The sequence below is a fragment of the Salmo salar genome, chromosome 27 (assembly GCF_965601325.2).
Source record: "Salmo salar chromosome 27, fSalSal1, whole genome shotgun sequence".
Lineage (NCBI taxonomy): Eukaryota > Metazoa > Chordata > Actinopteri > Salmoniformes > Salmonidae > Salmo > Salmo salar.
In genome coordinates this window covers 27872085-27888563 of record NC_138317.1, presented here as the reverse complement: position 1 = coordinate 27888563, position 16479 = coordinate 27872085, and the positions used below count along the sequence as shown (strand labels likewise).

Here is a 16479-nt window from a genome sequence, read left to right as displayed (position 1 = left end):
AAAAATATATAGTCTTTATTTATATATATATATATATATATATATATATATATATATATATATATATATATATATATATATAGAGTCCTTGTGTCATTACGGAACTGTTAGCTGACGTCGATTTAGTTTGTTTATGTGTTCACTTATATAAATAAAAGAAGATGAGCATGATACCCGCTGCACTTTGGTCCACTTTCTACGACGCACCTGACTGTAAGGTATATGGAGACTGTTTAGTTCCAAAAATCAGGGGTTAAATATATGCCCCCAAAAAAGTACACATGTTTCCTGATCTTATATCTCTCAGATACAGGACAGACACTTCAGAACAAAGTTCATTTTGATATTTAGGGGGGGCTGGCTATCTGTTGTTCCATGTAGTTAATCTCTTATTCAATACATTTGTATGGGCTAATAGCAGTAAGGCCCACAATCTTTTTTCATCTAATAATTTTTCTATATATTTCTGGGATACTTCAAGGGGTCTTAAAATGCAAAATCGAATAGCTAAATTGTCCTTGGTATGACCTTATAACAATTCCATATAGCATAGTAGAACGCCCCCATCACCGGGTTTAGATGGGGCTTAGATCTTTATGGGTTAATGTTCTGTATTATATCATCTTTCGCAACAGCTAATGGGGATCCTACAAAATACCAAAACAATACCTAGTGGTAGCGTAATTGCTATTAGAATGTCGTCTAATTCTATATCTCATGCTATTATGTATCTTAGAAAAACATAAATTACAGAACAAATAGGCCTAGGTATCGACGGTAAATTATCTTGGTCTGATAGTTACAGTATGGGTTAACTTTGAAAGATGGAAATATGTCAAGAGATTGGCTGAAGCTAAAGCAGTTGGAAAACTGCTCAATTCTAAAAACTGCAAGTTGGAAGTTTTACCAAATGTATGAAAAACACTACTGCTCCCTTGTGGTGTATGTCTGCCATGCTTGCATGTACAGTATAGGCCTATTTAGAGAGCAATAGTAATGGCGTCTTTTTGTAGGCACTAACAGAGGCTAACAGCTATGGCTCGTTGGCCAAAGCCTACAGGGAAATGTAAAAAAAAATCAAAGATAAGGTCTGTAATAAACACAGGCTTAGGAGATCTTACAGATTTTGTTCTATGAGATAATCTTCATCAGCTAATGTCACTTTGTGTGAATTTTGAAGCATTTATGTAATAAAAAATAGCACACAAAGCACCAGATGTAGCTCATTTCTAGGTTTTAGGACTTCAAGCTGGCTCTCTCTAACTGGGAATACTAGTTTGTTGTTGATCAATAACATTATAGGACTAGGCCTATTCACATGACATGAGAAAGTTACATTATATGTACAGTACCAGTCAAAAGTTTGGACACACCTACTCATTCAAGGGTTTTTCTTTATTTTTACTATTTTCTACATTGTAGAACAATAGTGAAGACATTAGAACTATGAAATAACACATATGGAATCATGTAGTAACCAAAAAAGTGTGAAACAAATCAAAACATATTTTAGATTTAAGATTCTTCAAAGTAGCCACCCTTTGCTTTGATGACAGCTTTGCAAACTCTTGGCATTCTCTCAACCAGCTTCTGTATATCAATAAAAACATATATATATATTTATAAAGCTTTTTTTTACATCAGGAGATGTAACAAAGTGCTATACAGAAAACCAGCCTAAAACCCCAAACAGCAATGGAGAAAATAGTAAAAATAAAGAAAAACCCTTGAATGAGTTGGTGTGTCCAAAGTTTTGACTGGTACTGTATATCAATCAAATCAAATGTATTTATAAAGCTTTTTTTTTATATATCAGCCGATGTCACAAAGTGCTACACAGAAACCCAGCCTAAAATCGCAAACAGTAAGCAATAAATTTACTCATAGCCTAATGATATAACCTAAAAATTGAGGTCTATTCATGGGCTAATGATATAACCTAATAACTAATCAATATTCTCACTGACATAAATAATGACACAAATAATGAATAAATTGGGTATCTAGATTTGAAGTGAGTTCCTCGAAATAATACTACATCATATTTGGTTTGAACGTTACTGAAATCCTTTGTGACTGTCCCTTTAACCTGACAGGAACAGAGTACATGGTCAAAACCACTATTGTTCTAGGGGTGTCATCGGATGGTAATTGGTGTAATTAACCAATAATAAGATTATATATTTATTTAGATTGAATGTAAAGTTTAATGAAAAACGCGATTATTAACTATTTTATATAACTTACTTCTAATGCGTTTGCAAACTGCATACATTTGTGGAATCATTGTTCCGGGTATCCCTGTTTTCTGTACCTAACATGGAACCTTCCAACTTAGAGTAAACTAGGATGGATAACTGTAGCAGATTAGCTGCTGGGGAAAGACGTTTTACGAGTTTAGGGATTTAAGTGAGATCTAGAAGTGGTTTAACCATGGCCACAGCCAGAACTACAGAGAATGGGCCGAGTTCGCGTTCCGAGGAGAGCCAAGAAGCGCAAACAAATGTCAACGCCACAACTGAATACTGCGCAAAGTTGCAGGAATGGATGTGGCAGTACTACTGGGGCTATGCAAATTGGCAAAGCTGGATGACCCTGACTACGTTTCCTTTTCCTCCGTGCAATTTTCCAGTAGCTGGAAACTATCAAGCGCCGACTGGAACTCCATGGCCCGCTGGACAACCAACTTTAGATGCCCGATATGGGTACAACTATCCGGGAATAGGGTACCCCTTTCCATTCCCTGCGCCCCCGACTACGGGTTTTCAGACAGGGCAGCAGATGACAGCTGGTACACTGCCTCATGATGCAAGGCCAGTGCAACAACAGAACGGAAACGCACCTCAAGCAGGTACACTACAAGTCTATGATGACAATCGCTCTATAGGCTTACACTGACTGACGCTGGGTGTAGCAGGTCGGTTTTGTGTCATCACGTAGCTACGAACTAAATGAAATAAATCTAGGCCTACTCGGGTCAAACAAACAAAGACAACACGTTCCTTTATTTGTTCATTACTAGAATTAGTTGCTTGTACAGGATCACATGTGCAGCTTCTTGAGCAAACAGCTGATGTGTACCTACCCACTCATGCATATCTTTACAATCTGCAGAGGCCTTGTTGATTTGAATAGAACACATTTTAAGTCAGCACTTGAGCCCACCTGACCTATGGCAAGTCACCTATGCATTGACTTAATTGGCTGAACAAAGTTAAATGGATTGGTCAGGGGTTTAAAGTAGGTCTGCTCACATTCTTTCTAAATGAGTTCAACATAATCTACCTGGGTACAATATCTGAAGTTGTCTTCTCCCCCTCAGGTCGGGAATACACCATCCCTTCTCCCCTCCACAGATTCCTAGCAGAGACGGTGGACTTCTTTATTTTATTTTGCGTCAAAGCAACCATCATCCTGTGGATTATGCACCTTAGTGGCATGAAGTGAGTCAATCAGTGTAGCCTTTTATCATTTCCATGCCCTTGAATGAGGGGGAAAAATACAAGAAAATAACATTAATGAACATTTATTTTAGGCATCATAATAGGCTATGATTATTCTCCTGTATTCCACTCTACTCTCCCCCACAGGGACATCACTAAGTTCGTCACCCACTTCATAGTTGAGGAGATAGATGAGAACACGTCTATGGAGGACCTGCAGAAGATGATGGCAGTAGCTCTGGTCTACAGGGTACTGGTCTGTTTCTATGAGGTGGGTATTTCATATGAGGTACAGTATCTCTGGTCAACAGGGGGCTGGTCTGTTTATATGAGGTACAGTATCTCTGGTCAACAGGGTGCTTGTCTGTTTATATGAGGTGGGTATTTCTATGAGGTACAGTATCTCTGGTCAACAGGGAGCTGGTCTGTTTATATGAGGTACAGTATCTCTGGTCAACAGGGAGCTGGTCTGTTTCTATGAGGTGGGTATTTCATATGAGGTACAGTATCTCTGGTCAACAGGGGGCTGGTCTGTTTATATGAGGTACAGTATCTCTGGTCAACAGGGAGCTGGTCTGTTTATATGAGGTACAGTATCTCTGGTCAACAGGGGGCTGGTCTGTTTATATGAGGTACAGTATCTCTGGTCAACAGGGGGCTGGTCTGTTTATATGAGGTACAGTATCTCTGGTCAACAGGGAGCTGGTCTGTTTCTATGAGGTACAGTATCTCTGGTCAACAAGGGGCTAGTCTATATGAGGTACAGTATCTCTGGTCAACAGGGGGCTGGTCTGTTTATATGAGGTGGGTATTTCTATGAGGTACAGTATCTCTGGTCAACAGGGGGCTGGTCTGTTTCTATGAGGTACAGTATCTCTGGTCAACAGGGGGCTGGTCTGTTTATATGAGGTACAGTATCTCTGGTCAACAGGGAGCTGGTCTGTTTATATGAGGTGTGTATTTCATATGAGGTACAGTATCTCTGGTAAACAGGGGGCTGGTCTGTTTATATGAGGTGTGTATTTCTATGAGGTACAGTATCCCTGGTCAACAGGGGGCTGGTCTGTTTCTATGAGGTACAGTATCTCTGGTCAACAGGGGGCTGGTCTGTTTATATGAGGTACAGTATCTCTGGTCAACAGGGAGCTGGTCTGTTTCTATGAGGTACAGTATCTCTGGTCAACAAGGGGCTAGTCTATATGAGGTACAGTATCTCTGGTCAACAGGGGGCTGGTCTGTTTATATGAGGTGGGTATTTCATATGAGGTACAGTATCTCTGGTCAACAGGGGGCTGGTCTGTTTCTATGAGGTACAGTATCTCTGGTCAACAGGGGGCTGGTCTGTTTATATGAGGTACAGTATCTCTGGTCAACAGGGGGCTGGTCTGTTTATATGAGGTGGGTATTTCATATGAGGTACAGTATCTCTGGTCAACAGGGGGCTGGTCTGTTTCTATGAGGTACAGTATCTCTGGTCAACAGCGGGCTGGTCTGTTTATATGAGGTGGGTATTTCATATGAGGTACAGTATCTCTGGTCAACAGGGGGCTGGTCTGTTTCTATGAGGTACAGTATCTCTGGTCAACAGGGGGCTGGTCTGTTTATATGAGGTACAGTATCTCTGGTCAACAGGGAGCTGGTCTGTTTATATGAGGTGTGTATTTCATATGAGGTACAGTATCTCTGGTCAACAGGGAGCTGGTCTGTTTCTATGAGGTACAGTATCTCTGGTCAACAGGGAGCTGGTCTGTTTCTATGAGGTACAGTATCTCTGGTCAACAGGGAGCTGGTCTGTTTATATGAGGTACAGTATCTCTGGTCAACAGGGGGCTGGTCTGTTTCTATGAGGTACAGTATCTCTGGTCAACAGGGGGCTGGTCTGTTTCTATGAGGTACAGTATCTCTGGTCAACAGGGAGCTGGTCTGTTTCTATGAGGTACAGTATCTCTGGTCAACAGGGAGCTGGTCTATTTATATGAGGTGTGTATTTCTATGAGGTACAGTATCTCTGGTCAACAGGGAGCTGGTCTGTTTCTATGAGGTACAGTATCTCTGGTCAACAGGGAGCTGGTCTGTTTATATGAGGTGTGTATTTCTATGAGGTACAGTATCTCTGGTCAACAGGGAGCTGGTCTGTTTATATGAGGTACAGTATCTCTGGTCAACAGGGAGCTGGTCTGTTTATGAGGTACACTATCTCTGGTCAACAGGGGGCTGGTCTGTTTATATGACGTACAGTATCTCTGGTCAACAGGGGGCTGGTCTGTTTCTATGAGGTGTGTATTTCTATGAGGTACAGTATCTCTGGTCAACAGGGGGCTGGTCTGTTTCTATGAGGTGTGTATTTCTATGAGGTACAGTATCTCTGGTCAACAGGGGGCTGGTCTGTTTATATGAGGTACAGTATCTCTGGTCAACAGGGGGCTGGTCTGATTATATGAGGTGTGTATTTCATATGAGGTACAGTATCTCTGGTCAACAGGGGGCTGGTCTGTTTCTATGAGGTACAGTATCTCTGGTCAACAGGGAGCTGGTCTGTTTCTATGAGGTACAGTATCTCTGGTCAACAGGGGGCTGGTCTGTTTCTATGAGGTACAGTATCTCTGGTCAACAGGGAGCTGGTCTGTTTCTATGAGGTACAGTATCTCTGGTCAACAGGGGGCTGGTCTGTTTCTATGAGGTACAGTATCTCTGGTCAACAGGGAGCTGGTCTGTTTCTATGAGGTACAGTATCTCTGGTCAACAGGGAGCTGGTCTGTTTATATGAGGTACAGTATCTCTGGTCAACAGGGAGCTGGTCTGTTTATATGAGGTGGGTATTTGAGTATTGATCTTATGTCAGTCTGAGATTAGGCTATAGTTTCCAGTGAGAACAATCGTGCAGTCTCAGTGTAGCTACCTGAGACGTTTACGGCTCGTATGTGAACTTTTAATTGCCTACACCAGCATAAGATTGGTTATGTTGGTTATACATAAAGTTACAAAGCATTGAGAATGAGTGACAACCTAAACCCCTGTATTCACAATGGAAAACACATGATTCATGTCCTACCTCAGATAATGACTCATGGTGATATGTGTGGATTGCATCAGCATTGATCTTTATGAAGAATATTTGACATGGTATATTTCCACTGTCACTCTGACCTTCCTCCTCTCAGATCATCTGTATCTGGGGTGCGGGTGGTGCCACCCCAGGGAAGTTCCTCCTTGGTCTTCGGGTCGTGACATGTAACAGTTCAGTCCTGGTCCGACCTAACCGGGTACTGGTGGTACCGGCATCTAACGTCACCCTGTCAGCGTAAGTCACTGATTCCATGTGACACATCCTGTTTAGTTCCGTTAAAAACAGATGAAAATATGACTGCATTTCCGTATGCAAATGTGTGACCATGATAACTTTGACTGTGAGCATTGAATATGAAACACACACAATTGCTCACTGGAGCCTGAGTACTTGTCAGGTCAATAGCTATGTAGTATGCTATGAAGATGTGAAGCATACCTCTGAAAATGGGGATTTAAGCCTTGTTTTTTTTTTTTTTTTTTTTTGCAATTCATTTTATGGTACTTTTCCCACTGATCTTAACCTGGTATTGCATGTTTAGGTTATTGCTATGTAATTAATATGATCTATTGTCAAGTACTGTAAAAGTAACTTCAAACCCTTTCTCCCTCCTCCCAGTTCCACGGTGCGGGCGTTGAACAAGAACTTCTCCATTGCCTTCCTGTTCCCCGTCTTCATTATCCTCCTCTTCTTCCAACACAACAGGACTGTCTATGACGTTGTGGCTGGAACCATCGTGGTGCAGCGCAGAGGGGCCAGATAAAATACCCTGTAGTTGATCTGAACAGGGTCCTGTTCAGTAGGGAACACCGTAGCATAACACTTTGGAACAGAAAATGTAAATCTGTGTTCTTATTGGACATGTTCAGGTACCTTCCTGTTTCATTAAGTATGAAAACGTTTCTCTCTATTGAACACAACCCAGACCGTGGGCTTCTAGAACTGAACAGAAGGCCTGTAATACAGAACTAGGCCTACAGTCTATCCATGGATACATGCGGCTCAGACTGAAACCCACTCAGGACAGATTGGAGTTTGGTACAACGTTATAAACAAGTCTCATGGGGAGGCCTCAGAACATCATGGTTGTTTTATCTTCTTCATTCATAAAGTGTGGTTACTAAACCATTCCCTAGTTACTACAGAGCTAGACAAGCTGAATATTTCAATGGAATGTTAGAGAAGTTGTATGTGATGTTTATATGCAGTTGTAGACTGACTCGTATATGGATAAGGGCTTTTTCCAGGTCAAGATGAAAGGTGAAATGTGACGGGGTTGTTTGCACAGTGGCCATTCCGCATTGTCTAAATGGAACTAAAAACTGTTACTTGGGTCTTTTTTTACTGAACTCCTCTGAATTTTGCCTTGAGGCTGTCTGTCTTTCTGGGCCACATTTTCAGCAGCAGGTTTGCATTCTACTGTCTAGTTCTTTTTTCACCAGAGCCAGTCTCAGACAGTTGTCATTCTGACCCAAATCACAGATCAGAATCTGGACGTTCCAGACTTTTCCTCACAAATAGGAGGTTGGCTGGTTGTGTCTGCATAGATTTGTGTGTGTGTGTGTGTGTGTGTTGGAATGCACACCTCTGCTATGTCTGGACTCACAAACCATGACTCAGGGTATTCTATTTGACAATTCATCCCTTACACAGGCTAACCTTAAATGCATGAGTGTAAATTACCACCCTGAAGTCAGTTTACAATGTAATTCTTTACACTACTGTACACACTACACTTTATGTACATCTCTCAGACAGCATGCCCACACTGTACATGTTATAGTTCAGCATATGGATACAGGTCCAGGACTTCTATTTTGATATAGTAAATGTATCATGGGTCTATTAATATGTGGCTTTATTGTGTCAATTTCATGCTTAATCACCACCACGACACTGTAGTGAAATACTCAAAACCGTTACAATGTTGAACCACAGGGGGAGATAGAAAACAAAACAGAGCAAATATCACTTTTGACTTCATGCAAGGCTTCCTCTCCTCTTCCAAGCTCATTATGCCACATTTCCCATGAGGGTTAACCCCAGTGTTTTACCCAAAGGCTCTGACTTTTCTATTTTCATCTACACAGACCAGCATCAATGTTTCACTGCATCAGTGTTCCGGTGGACCTGCTCTAACCTGGAGCCAAGGCAAGGCCCTGGGTCCTTTTCATTTACATAACAATGGCCAATTGTGGACTTTAACACCGTGTGACAAAGCAACAGTCCTGAATGATGCAGATGTTGTTGATTCTGCACACCACAAGTCTTCAGTGTCACACTCCTGATGGAAACACAATAACGCTAGAGGTACATTAACATTAAACACTGACGACACCCTAGTGTGGGGGTAAGTTTCAGTGGAAAAGCACCATCAATTTCCTCTGCTCTTTCTTCCTCTCCTCCCCCTCTCCTATTCTCCAGTAGTGCCCTGTAGGCCAGTATGTCCTGGGAAATTCCTCCTAATAAACTCTAGTTGGATGGAATGAATGACTAGAACAGCGTAGAGCTGGGTCGACCAAGGACACACTCGCACTAGTCAACAATAAACAACCATGTTTTTCCATGGATGCATTTCCACTTGAACTCAGTGACACAGACATGCTCAAAATACAGTCACACTCAGTCACACACACTCAGTCACACACACTCAGATCACATGCTCTAAACTGTAGTGGTCTGTCATCAAATTCCTCTGCTGTCTTTTCTGGTGACTTGTCTGAGAGAAAGAAACAATGTACTCCTCTCTGTCTGACTCTCCCTGTCTGTGTCTCTCTGTCTTGCCCTGTCTCCCGCTCTGTCTCTCGCTCCGTCAGTAACAGTAAACATTACACACACAAAAGTTCCAAAAGAATAAAGAGATAAAATGTCATTATGTCTATATACAGTGTTGTAATGATGTATCTCTGTCGTCGTCGTCGTCGTCCCCCCCCCCCCCCCCTGGCTGGGCCAGTGGGTTCATAGCAGGCTGGCGGCTCTCTTTGTCTCTCTCTCTCTCTCTCTCTCCCTCACTCCCTTTTGGCTGGCTGATGACACAGCAGGCTAATGCTGAATGGCTGGTTTTAATGATGATCATGTCATAACCAGCAGTGAGAGCATGTGTATTTTGATGTGCTGTACATTCTGTGACAGATGACATGCATACAGTACACCCTATTTTAATAGATGGGTTACTGTACTGAAGACTCTCACAGTGGCTGTCTGACTGGCTCTAACATTGATCTGGCAGGCACATGCCAACTGTCTGTGTCTGTCCCTCCCTTCAACTTGGATGACACTCTAACACAGCCTCTGTCCTGAAAATGCACTGGACTGAAACATGTGCAGTTGACTACACTGCAGGCATTACTTCTCATCCTAGGACATCATTTGCTCTCCTCTGCTGAGTCCGGCCATATGGCATTGGTCTTAGACCTGTGTTGTAGTGAAACGATTACTTGGGGTTTTGCCAACAGCCGTGGGATAGTGTTAAGGTTATCTTAAACGTGGAGCACATTCACTATTTGCTCTACTATATCACAGCAACAAGTTGTTGTTAGGTAGAAAATACACCACTTAATGATGAATAATATATTTTATAATTGTTGTACTCAGAGTATTTTGTTCGCTTACAATGCTGAGCTAATTGAAATGTGTAACGTGATGTACAGTTGTAGTGGATAAAATGTGCTGATATAGCCAATTAAGAGCTCTCGCAGGCAAACGAGGTGTTGAGGAAGTGAAAATAACGAGTCTACTAAAGTGAAAATAACAAGTATAAGGAGAGGTGGGAAGGAAGTCACTACCTCTGAACTGTCTGTTGGTTTCCATGAGATCGACCGTTGTTTGTTCTAGTTGAATTTTGTTTTGGTAAACTCGAGTATTACTTTCCTTAAAGGGATAGTTAATCCAAATTATAAAATGAAATGTTGCTTTCCTTCCTGAGTAATTTTGTAATTTGGATGAACTATCCATTTGAATCTTAACCTGCAATCATTCTGAACCACATAAATTAGGATTTCCATGGGTGTTTTTGTCTCACTGCTTTTCAGTTAGAGACCATTGTCCTCCCTTTCTGTATAGATCTGTATAGCTGTATCAGTTCCCCAAATAGCAGCTCCATTAATTCTTATGCATTAGTAATCACTAGTCTCCACACATCATTATCTCTCTCTCCATGCGCACAAATGAAGCAAAAGCTATAAATCATCACTGCTGGCTTGGCTTTCAGGGGCATTGTCGCTCTCTTTCTCTGTCTCTCTCTCTCTCTTCCTCACCGTCTCTCTACCTCTCTCTCTGTCAGTCCTCAAGCAGATGCTGGCATTGTCATACGTCCTTCAGCGCAAAGCCCAAACTCAACTCTCTTTTCTCTGGGACTGAATGAGTGTAATGAAATATTTCGCCCAGCTGAAATATGTAGGTCAAGGAGACAACAGGGTGACAAGGACAGTATCAAGTGACTCATTGTGTGTGTGTGTGTGCGTGTGTTTGCGTGTATCCCACTAAGCTAGTGCTTTTGTCCATTGCATTCCTTTGCCAACTGCGTTTAGCAAGGCTCAATGCACGTATCCACAGTCTCTCACAGAACATAAACTAGAGAAATTGGATAGTTATATGAACATGTTATAGCTTATTGTGCTATCTATATGTAAGGAGTTCACTGCTGTGCTGAGGTATCTTAGTAGCAAACATGATAGCTTATTGTGCTACAGTTGCTATGTGTAAAGGGTTCACTGCTGTGCTGAGGTATCTTAGTAGCAAATTTGTTGCTGGGAGGAGAAAGTTGTCCTCTACGCCAAAGAACTGAGAGAGGCTTAGCAATAATTATGCCCAAGTGTATCTAATACAATGTGGAGAGAGAACGAGAGAGGGAGAGAGAGGAAGAGAGGGAGAGAGGGGGCACAGAGAGGGAGAGTCAGAGAGAGGGAGACCGTGCTTGGAAATTCTTTCAGATCTCTCACCAGAGGGACTGGAGGCTATGGAATACCCAGCATAACTCGATTAAAATTCATAGAGTCTCACCAAAGCTCAAGAGCAGTTATTATACAAGAAGAGCCCAGTACAGTTCAGCAGCTTCTCTCTATGGGCTCTGGCGCAGACACACTATCTCCGTTCTCTGTTCTTCAATAGCTGTAATTGTTGTTCTGTCAGGAGAGAGGCAGACAGACACCATGGCATTTGCCCTGTTTTGTTCTGTGTGATATCTCTTTTAATGAGTCTCCTATGTACACCGATGCACAGCTTGTACTGTAGAAGTTTGAGTAATGGAACATTGTCGAGAGACTTTTCAATAAGGGCAACAAAGACGGCAAGTCACTTGACAGTAATAAAAATGTTATATACCCCTTAGCAGACACTTTTATCCAAAGCAACAGTGAGTGGACACATTTTTTGTATGTGTATGTGATCACTGTGGGATTTGAACACGCAACCATTGCGTTCTAAGGTAACACTGATCTTTACCTGAGTTGCTTCTGGAAGTCAATGTGTGAGCAGACAGCACTGTTGCTTTGTACTGTAACAACAGGCTTCCCAAACAGCACTGTTGCTTTGTACTGTAACAACAGGCTTCCCAAACAGCACTGTTGCTTTGTACTGTAACAACAGGCTTCCCAAACAGCACTGTTGCTTTGTACTGTAACAACAGGCTTCCCAAACAGCACTGTTGCTTTGTACTGTAACAACAGGCTTCCCAAACAGTACTGTTCCTCTGTAATGTAACAGTCTTCCCAAACAGTACTGTTCCTCTGTAATGTAACAACAGGCTTCCCAAACAGTACTGTTCCTCTGTAATGTAACAACAGGCTTCCCAAACAGTACTGTTCCTCTGTAATGTAACAACAGGCTTCCCAAACAGCACTGTTCCTCTGTACTGTAACAACAGGCTTCCCAAACAGCACTGTTCCTCTGTACTGTAACAACAGGCTTCCCAAACAGCACTGTTGCTTTGTACTGTAACAACAGGCTTCCCAAACAGCACTGTTGCTTTGTACTGTAACAACAGGCTTCCCAAACAGTACTGTTGCTTTGTACTGTAACAACAGGCTTCCCAAACAGCACTGTTGCTTTGTACTGTAACAACAGGCTTCCCAAACAGTACTGTTGCTTTGTACTGTAACAACAGGCTTCCCAAACAGCACTGTTGCTTTGTACTGTAACAACAGGCTTCCCAAACAGTACTGTTCCTCTGTAATGTAACAACAGGCTTCCCAAACAGCACTGTTCCTCTGTAATGTAACAACAGTCTTCCCAAACAGTACTGTTCCTCTGTACTGTAACAACAGGCTTCCCAAACAGTACTGTTCCTCTGTACTGTAACAACAGGCTTCCCAAACAGTACTGTTCCTCTGTAATGTAACAGTCTTCCCAAACAGTACTGTTCCTCTGTACTGTAACAACAGGCTTCCCAAACAGTACTGTTCCTCTGTAATGTAACAGTCTTCCCAAACAGTACTGTTCCTCTGTACTGTAACAACAGGCTTCCCAAACAGTACTGTTCCTCTGTAATGTAACAACAGGCTTCCCAAACAGCACTGTTCCTCTGTAATGTAACAACAGGCTTCCCAATGTCTGGTGCCAGGCTAAGTGAGGTCAGAAGACCTGGCTGGCAAGTACATGTACACTGTACACTGTACTGTCTATGACCTCCTAATCTGTGCATCTGTGTTTTCAGTCAGTGTACTGTACATCCGTCTCTCTTTACCTACCTGTTAGCTGTCCTCATTAGGCCAATATCAGGTAGGGTTAGAGGCCTACAGTAGCATGGATCCTGAAATGCCACAGCTGGGAAAATGCTGTCTGCAAATCGTCACGTCTGCCCAAAAGCTGCGTCAGGAGAGGTATTTCTGTAATTGTCTTGAAGCCCAGCAGGGGGCCTCATTCTTCATAACATGGCTGTCAAGACTAGTCTAATATCCTCTTCATACAGTAGCATTGTCTTCTTCACTATAGTCATTAGTACTAGTAATGTATAGTAGTATATTGTGAGTTATGGTGTTTACATAATACTGAGATGAGAAAACAATGGTAGGAAAGTTGATCATGTTGAACTCCTTGACCCCGCGGTCAGTATGTGACAGGCTTGTTTTATTCTGTCTGGTGTTAAAAAAAGGTATAAAGTTTATTCACCAGCCATTTATGACACACTGAAGGTGACACCAACTATCTCCAGGAACCACTTGTGCTTGCTACAACACCAACTTGATGACATAAAAGAACGGCCAAAACCTGCATTTTCAAGGGTAGAGCAGCAACCTAAGCAACTACAGGATCTTAATTTGATCACCGTGTTTCGGGAGAACTTTCCTACAATGCAGGAAATTGAAATAAACACATTTTTTTAATGTATTTGAGGTTTAAAAAGGCTTCTGAAGTTTGACATTTCCAGTTTTGAATGTTAGGCTTGATTGTCTCTTACGGAAACTGTATCAACCCCCACAAAAATGTCCATTAATTATAATCTACATAATAATTCACATTTTCTGTTGCAAACTGGCTGAAATTAAAGGAATACTTATGGATTTGGGCAATGAAGCCCTTTATCTATTTCCCCCAAGTCAGCTGAACTTGTGGATACCAGTTGAGCTGTGTCTAGTATGAAAGAAGTTAGAGGTAGTTTTGCGAGTCAATGCTAACTCACGGTAGCACAATGACTGCTAGCAGATACCCATAGAATTTCAGTTATTGTGCTAACGCTAGCTATCAACTTCCTTCAAGCTGCACGCAGAGACATAAAAATAGTATCCACGAGTTAATCTAACTCTGGGGAAGTAGATAAAAGGTCTCATTGCCAACATCCTGAAGTATCCCTTTAAGATCCAACAAATTAGAGAAACATGTGCTATTTTACAGACAAACCCCTAATACCCCTCCTTTGAATGACTCATAGCCTGTTCCTCTCTCCCTAATGTCAAAGGCCTGTGAGAATGAGTTCAAGACTGGTTGTGAAGAGGTGAAGAGGTGCACTGGTCTGAGATGAAGGGAGCAACAGTTGATCTTTGTTTTCTGCTGCGGTCCTAAAATGGCAGAGTAAGACCGTTGAGTTTGCCATAGCTGGTCTGTCAGCTGTTTGAATAAGGCAGGGAATTCAGACTCTCTCGGGTCCAAACGCTACCAACTCCATTATACTGGAGCTATCTCATAACTCTGCTTTGGGCTGGCTGGCTGGCTGCATTGGCTACAGCTGGGAGGGATCGTAGGGCAGTCTGTCTGTCTGTTATACATGTCTGTCTTTCTGACTTACTGTCTGTGGGTTTGTCTCTAGCCCTACAGTATGCCTATCTTTCGCAGCTGACGGAGATGGAGAGAAAGTGTGTGAGAGAGTAGCCAAGAGGGAGGCAAAAATATTCTAGGAACAGAGCATCTTAAAAAGTATACCTAACTGAAAGAGAGACTTTGGAAACCAAATGTCCACAAAAACCATAAAAGCTAGAATGTCATACTGCAGGAATATATGGAACGAGGCAATGTACACTACATGACCAATAGTATGTGGACACCTTCTAGTCGAAACTCTCATTCAAAAATCATGGTCATTATTATGGAGTTGGTCCCCCCTTTGCTGCTATAACAGACTCCACCTTCTGGGAATATTTCCACTAGATGTTAGAACATTGCTGCGGAGACTTGCTTCCATTCAGCCACGAGTATTCGTGAGTCGGGCACTGATGTTGGGCGATTAGGCCTGGCTCGCAGTCGGCGTTCCAATTCTTCCCAAAGGTGTTTGATGGGGTTGAGGCCAGGGCTCTGTGCATTCTAGTCAAGTTCTTCCACACCGATCTCGACAAACCATTTCTGTATTGATATCGCTTTTTGCACGGTGGCATTGTCATGCTGAAACTGGAAAAGGCCTTCCCCAAACTGTTGCCACGAAGTTGGAAGCACAGAATCGTCTAGAATGTCATTGTATGCTGTAGCGTTAAGATTTCCCTTCACTGGAACTTAGTGGCCTAGTCCAAACCATGAAAAACAGCCCCAGACCATTATTCCTCCTCCAAACTTTACAGTTGGCACTATGCATTAGGGCAGGTAGCGTTCTCCTGGCATTCGCAAAACCCATATTCGTCCGTTGGACTGCCAGATGGTGAAGCGTGATTTATCACTCCAGAGAACACGTTTTCAATGCTCCAGAGTCCAATGGCGGTGTGCGTTACATCACCCCAGCCTATGCTTGGCATTTGCGCATGGTGATCTTAGGTTTGTGTGCGGCTGCTTGGCCATGGAAACCCATTTCTTGAAACTCCCAACAAACAGTTCTTGTGCTGACGCTGCTTCCAGAGGCAGTTTGGAACCCACTCGGCAATCCCATTCTTACTTACTGACTTTACTGACATTCTGTGAGCTTGTGTGTTCTACCACTTCACGGTAGAGCCATTGTTGCTCCTAGACGTTTCCATTTCACAATAACAGCACTTATAGTTGACCGTGGCAGCTCTAGCAGGGCAGAAATTTGACAAACTGACTTGTTTGAAAGGTGAGATCCTATGATGGTGCCATGTTGAAAGTCACTGAGCTCTTCAGTAAGGCCATTCTCTACTGCCAATGTTTGTCTATGGAGATTGCATGGCTGTGTGCTTGATTTTACACACCTGTCACCAACCGGTGTTGCTGAAATAGCCAAATCCACTAATATGAATGGGTGTCCACATACTTTTGTATATATAGTGTAGTTATGACAGAGTTGAAAGTCATTCAACTTGCAGAAGGAGGGTCATCCTTCATTGATTTACTATCTCTTTCCTGGCTGCTCCCCAGTGTCCGCTCCTCATTGGCTGTCCCGTCCCCATTTCAGAGCCAATCAGATCGCTTCTGGGCAACAAACATCTGTAGTAGTAATAATGTGGAATGTGCTGGGTCGGCATGTGCTGATGTCAGCTCCGCCACTGCTGCTGCTTAGTCAGACACCTTAACCACTTGATGACAGAGCCGTAGTGTGTGTGTTCAGACTGTAGTCTCAGCTGCACTTATAGTGTTCCTCCTCGTCCGATTCAA

The 16479-nt window shown here is 42.6% G+C and overlaps 1 protein-coding gene across 1 annotated transcript; it reads left to right on the top strand.

Moving 5' to 3' along the window:
* The first annotated feature begins 2339 nt into the window (after window positions 1-2339).
* LOC106588812 (protein FAM8A1) lies at window positions 2340-7844 on the top strand. Its single transcript, XM_014178256.3, has 5 exons — window positions 2340-2851; window positions 3323-3443; window positions 3591-3714; window positions 6605-6744; window positions 7129-7844. Exons 1-5 carry the CDS (start codon window positions 2434-2436, stop codon window positions 7271-7273), a joined length of 948 nt encoding a protein of 315 aa, XP_014033731.1. The 5' UTR covers window positions 2340-2433; the 3' UTR covers window positions 7274-7844.
* Window positions 7845-16479: the final 8635 nt, after the last annotated feature.

Bases quoted from the DNA above. Each gene is read 5' to 3' on its own strand.
- LOC106588812 (XM_014178256.3), top strand. From the start codon at position 2,434: ATGGCCACAGCCAGAACTACAGAGAATGGGCCGAGTTCGCGTTCCGAG. The intron at 3,444-3,590 runs GTGAGTCAATCA...TCTCCCCCACAG, and splicing joins ATGCACCTTAGTGGCATGAA to GGACATCACTAAGTTCGTCA. The intron at 6,745-7,128 runs GTAAGTCACTGA...CCCTCCTCCCAG, and splicing joins TCTAACGTCACCCTGTCAGC to TTCCACGGTGCGGGCGTTGA.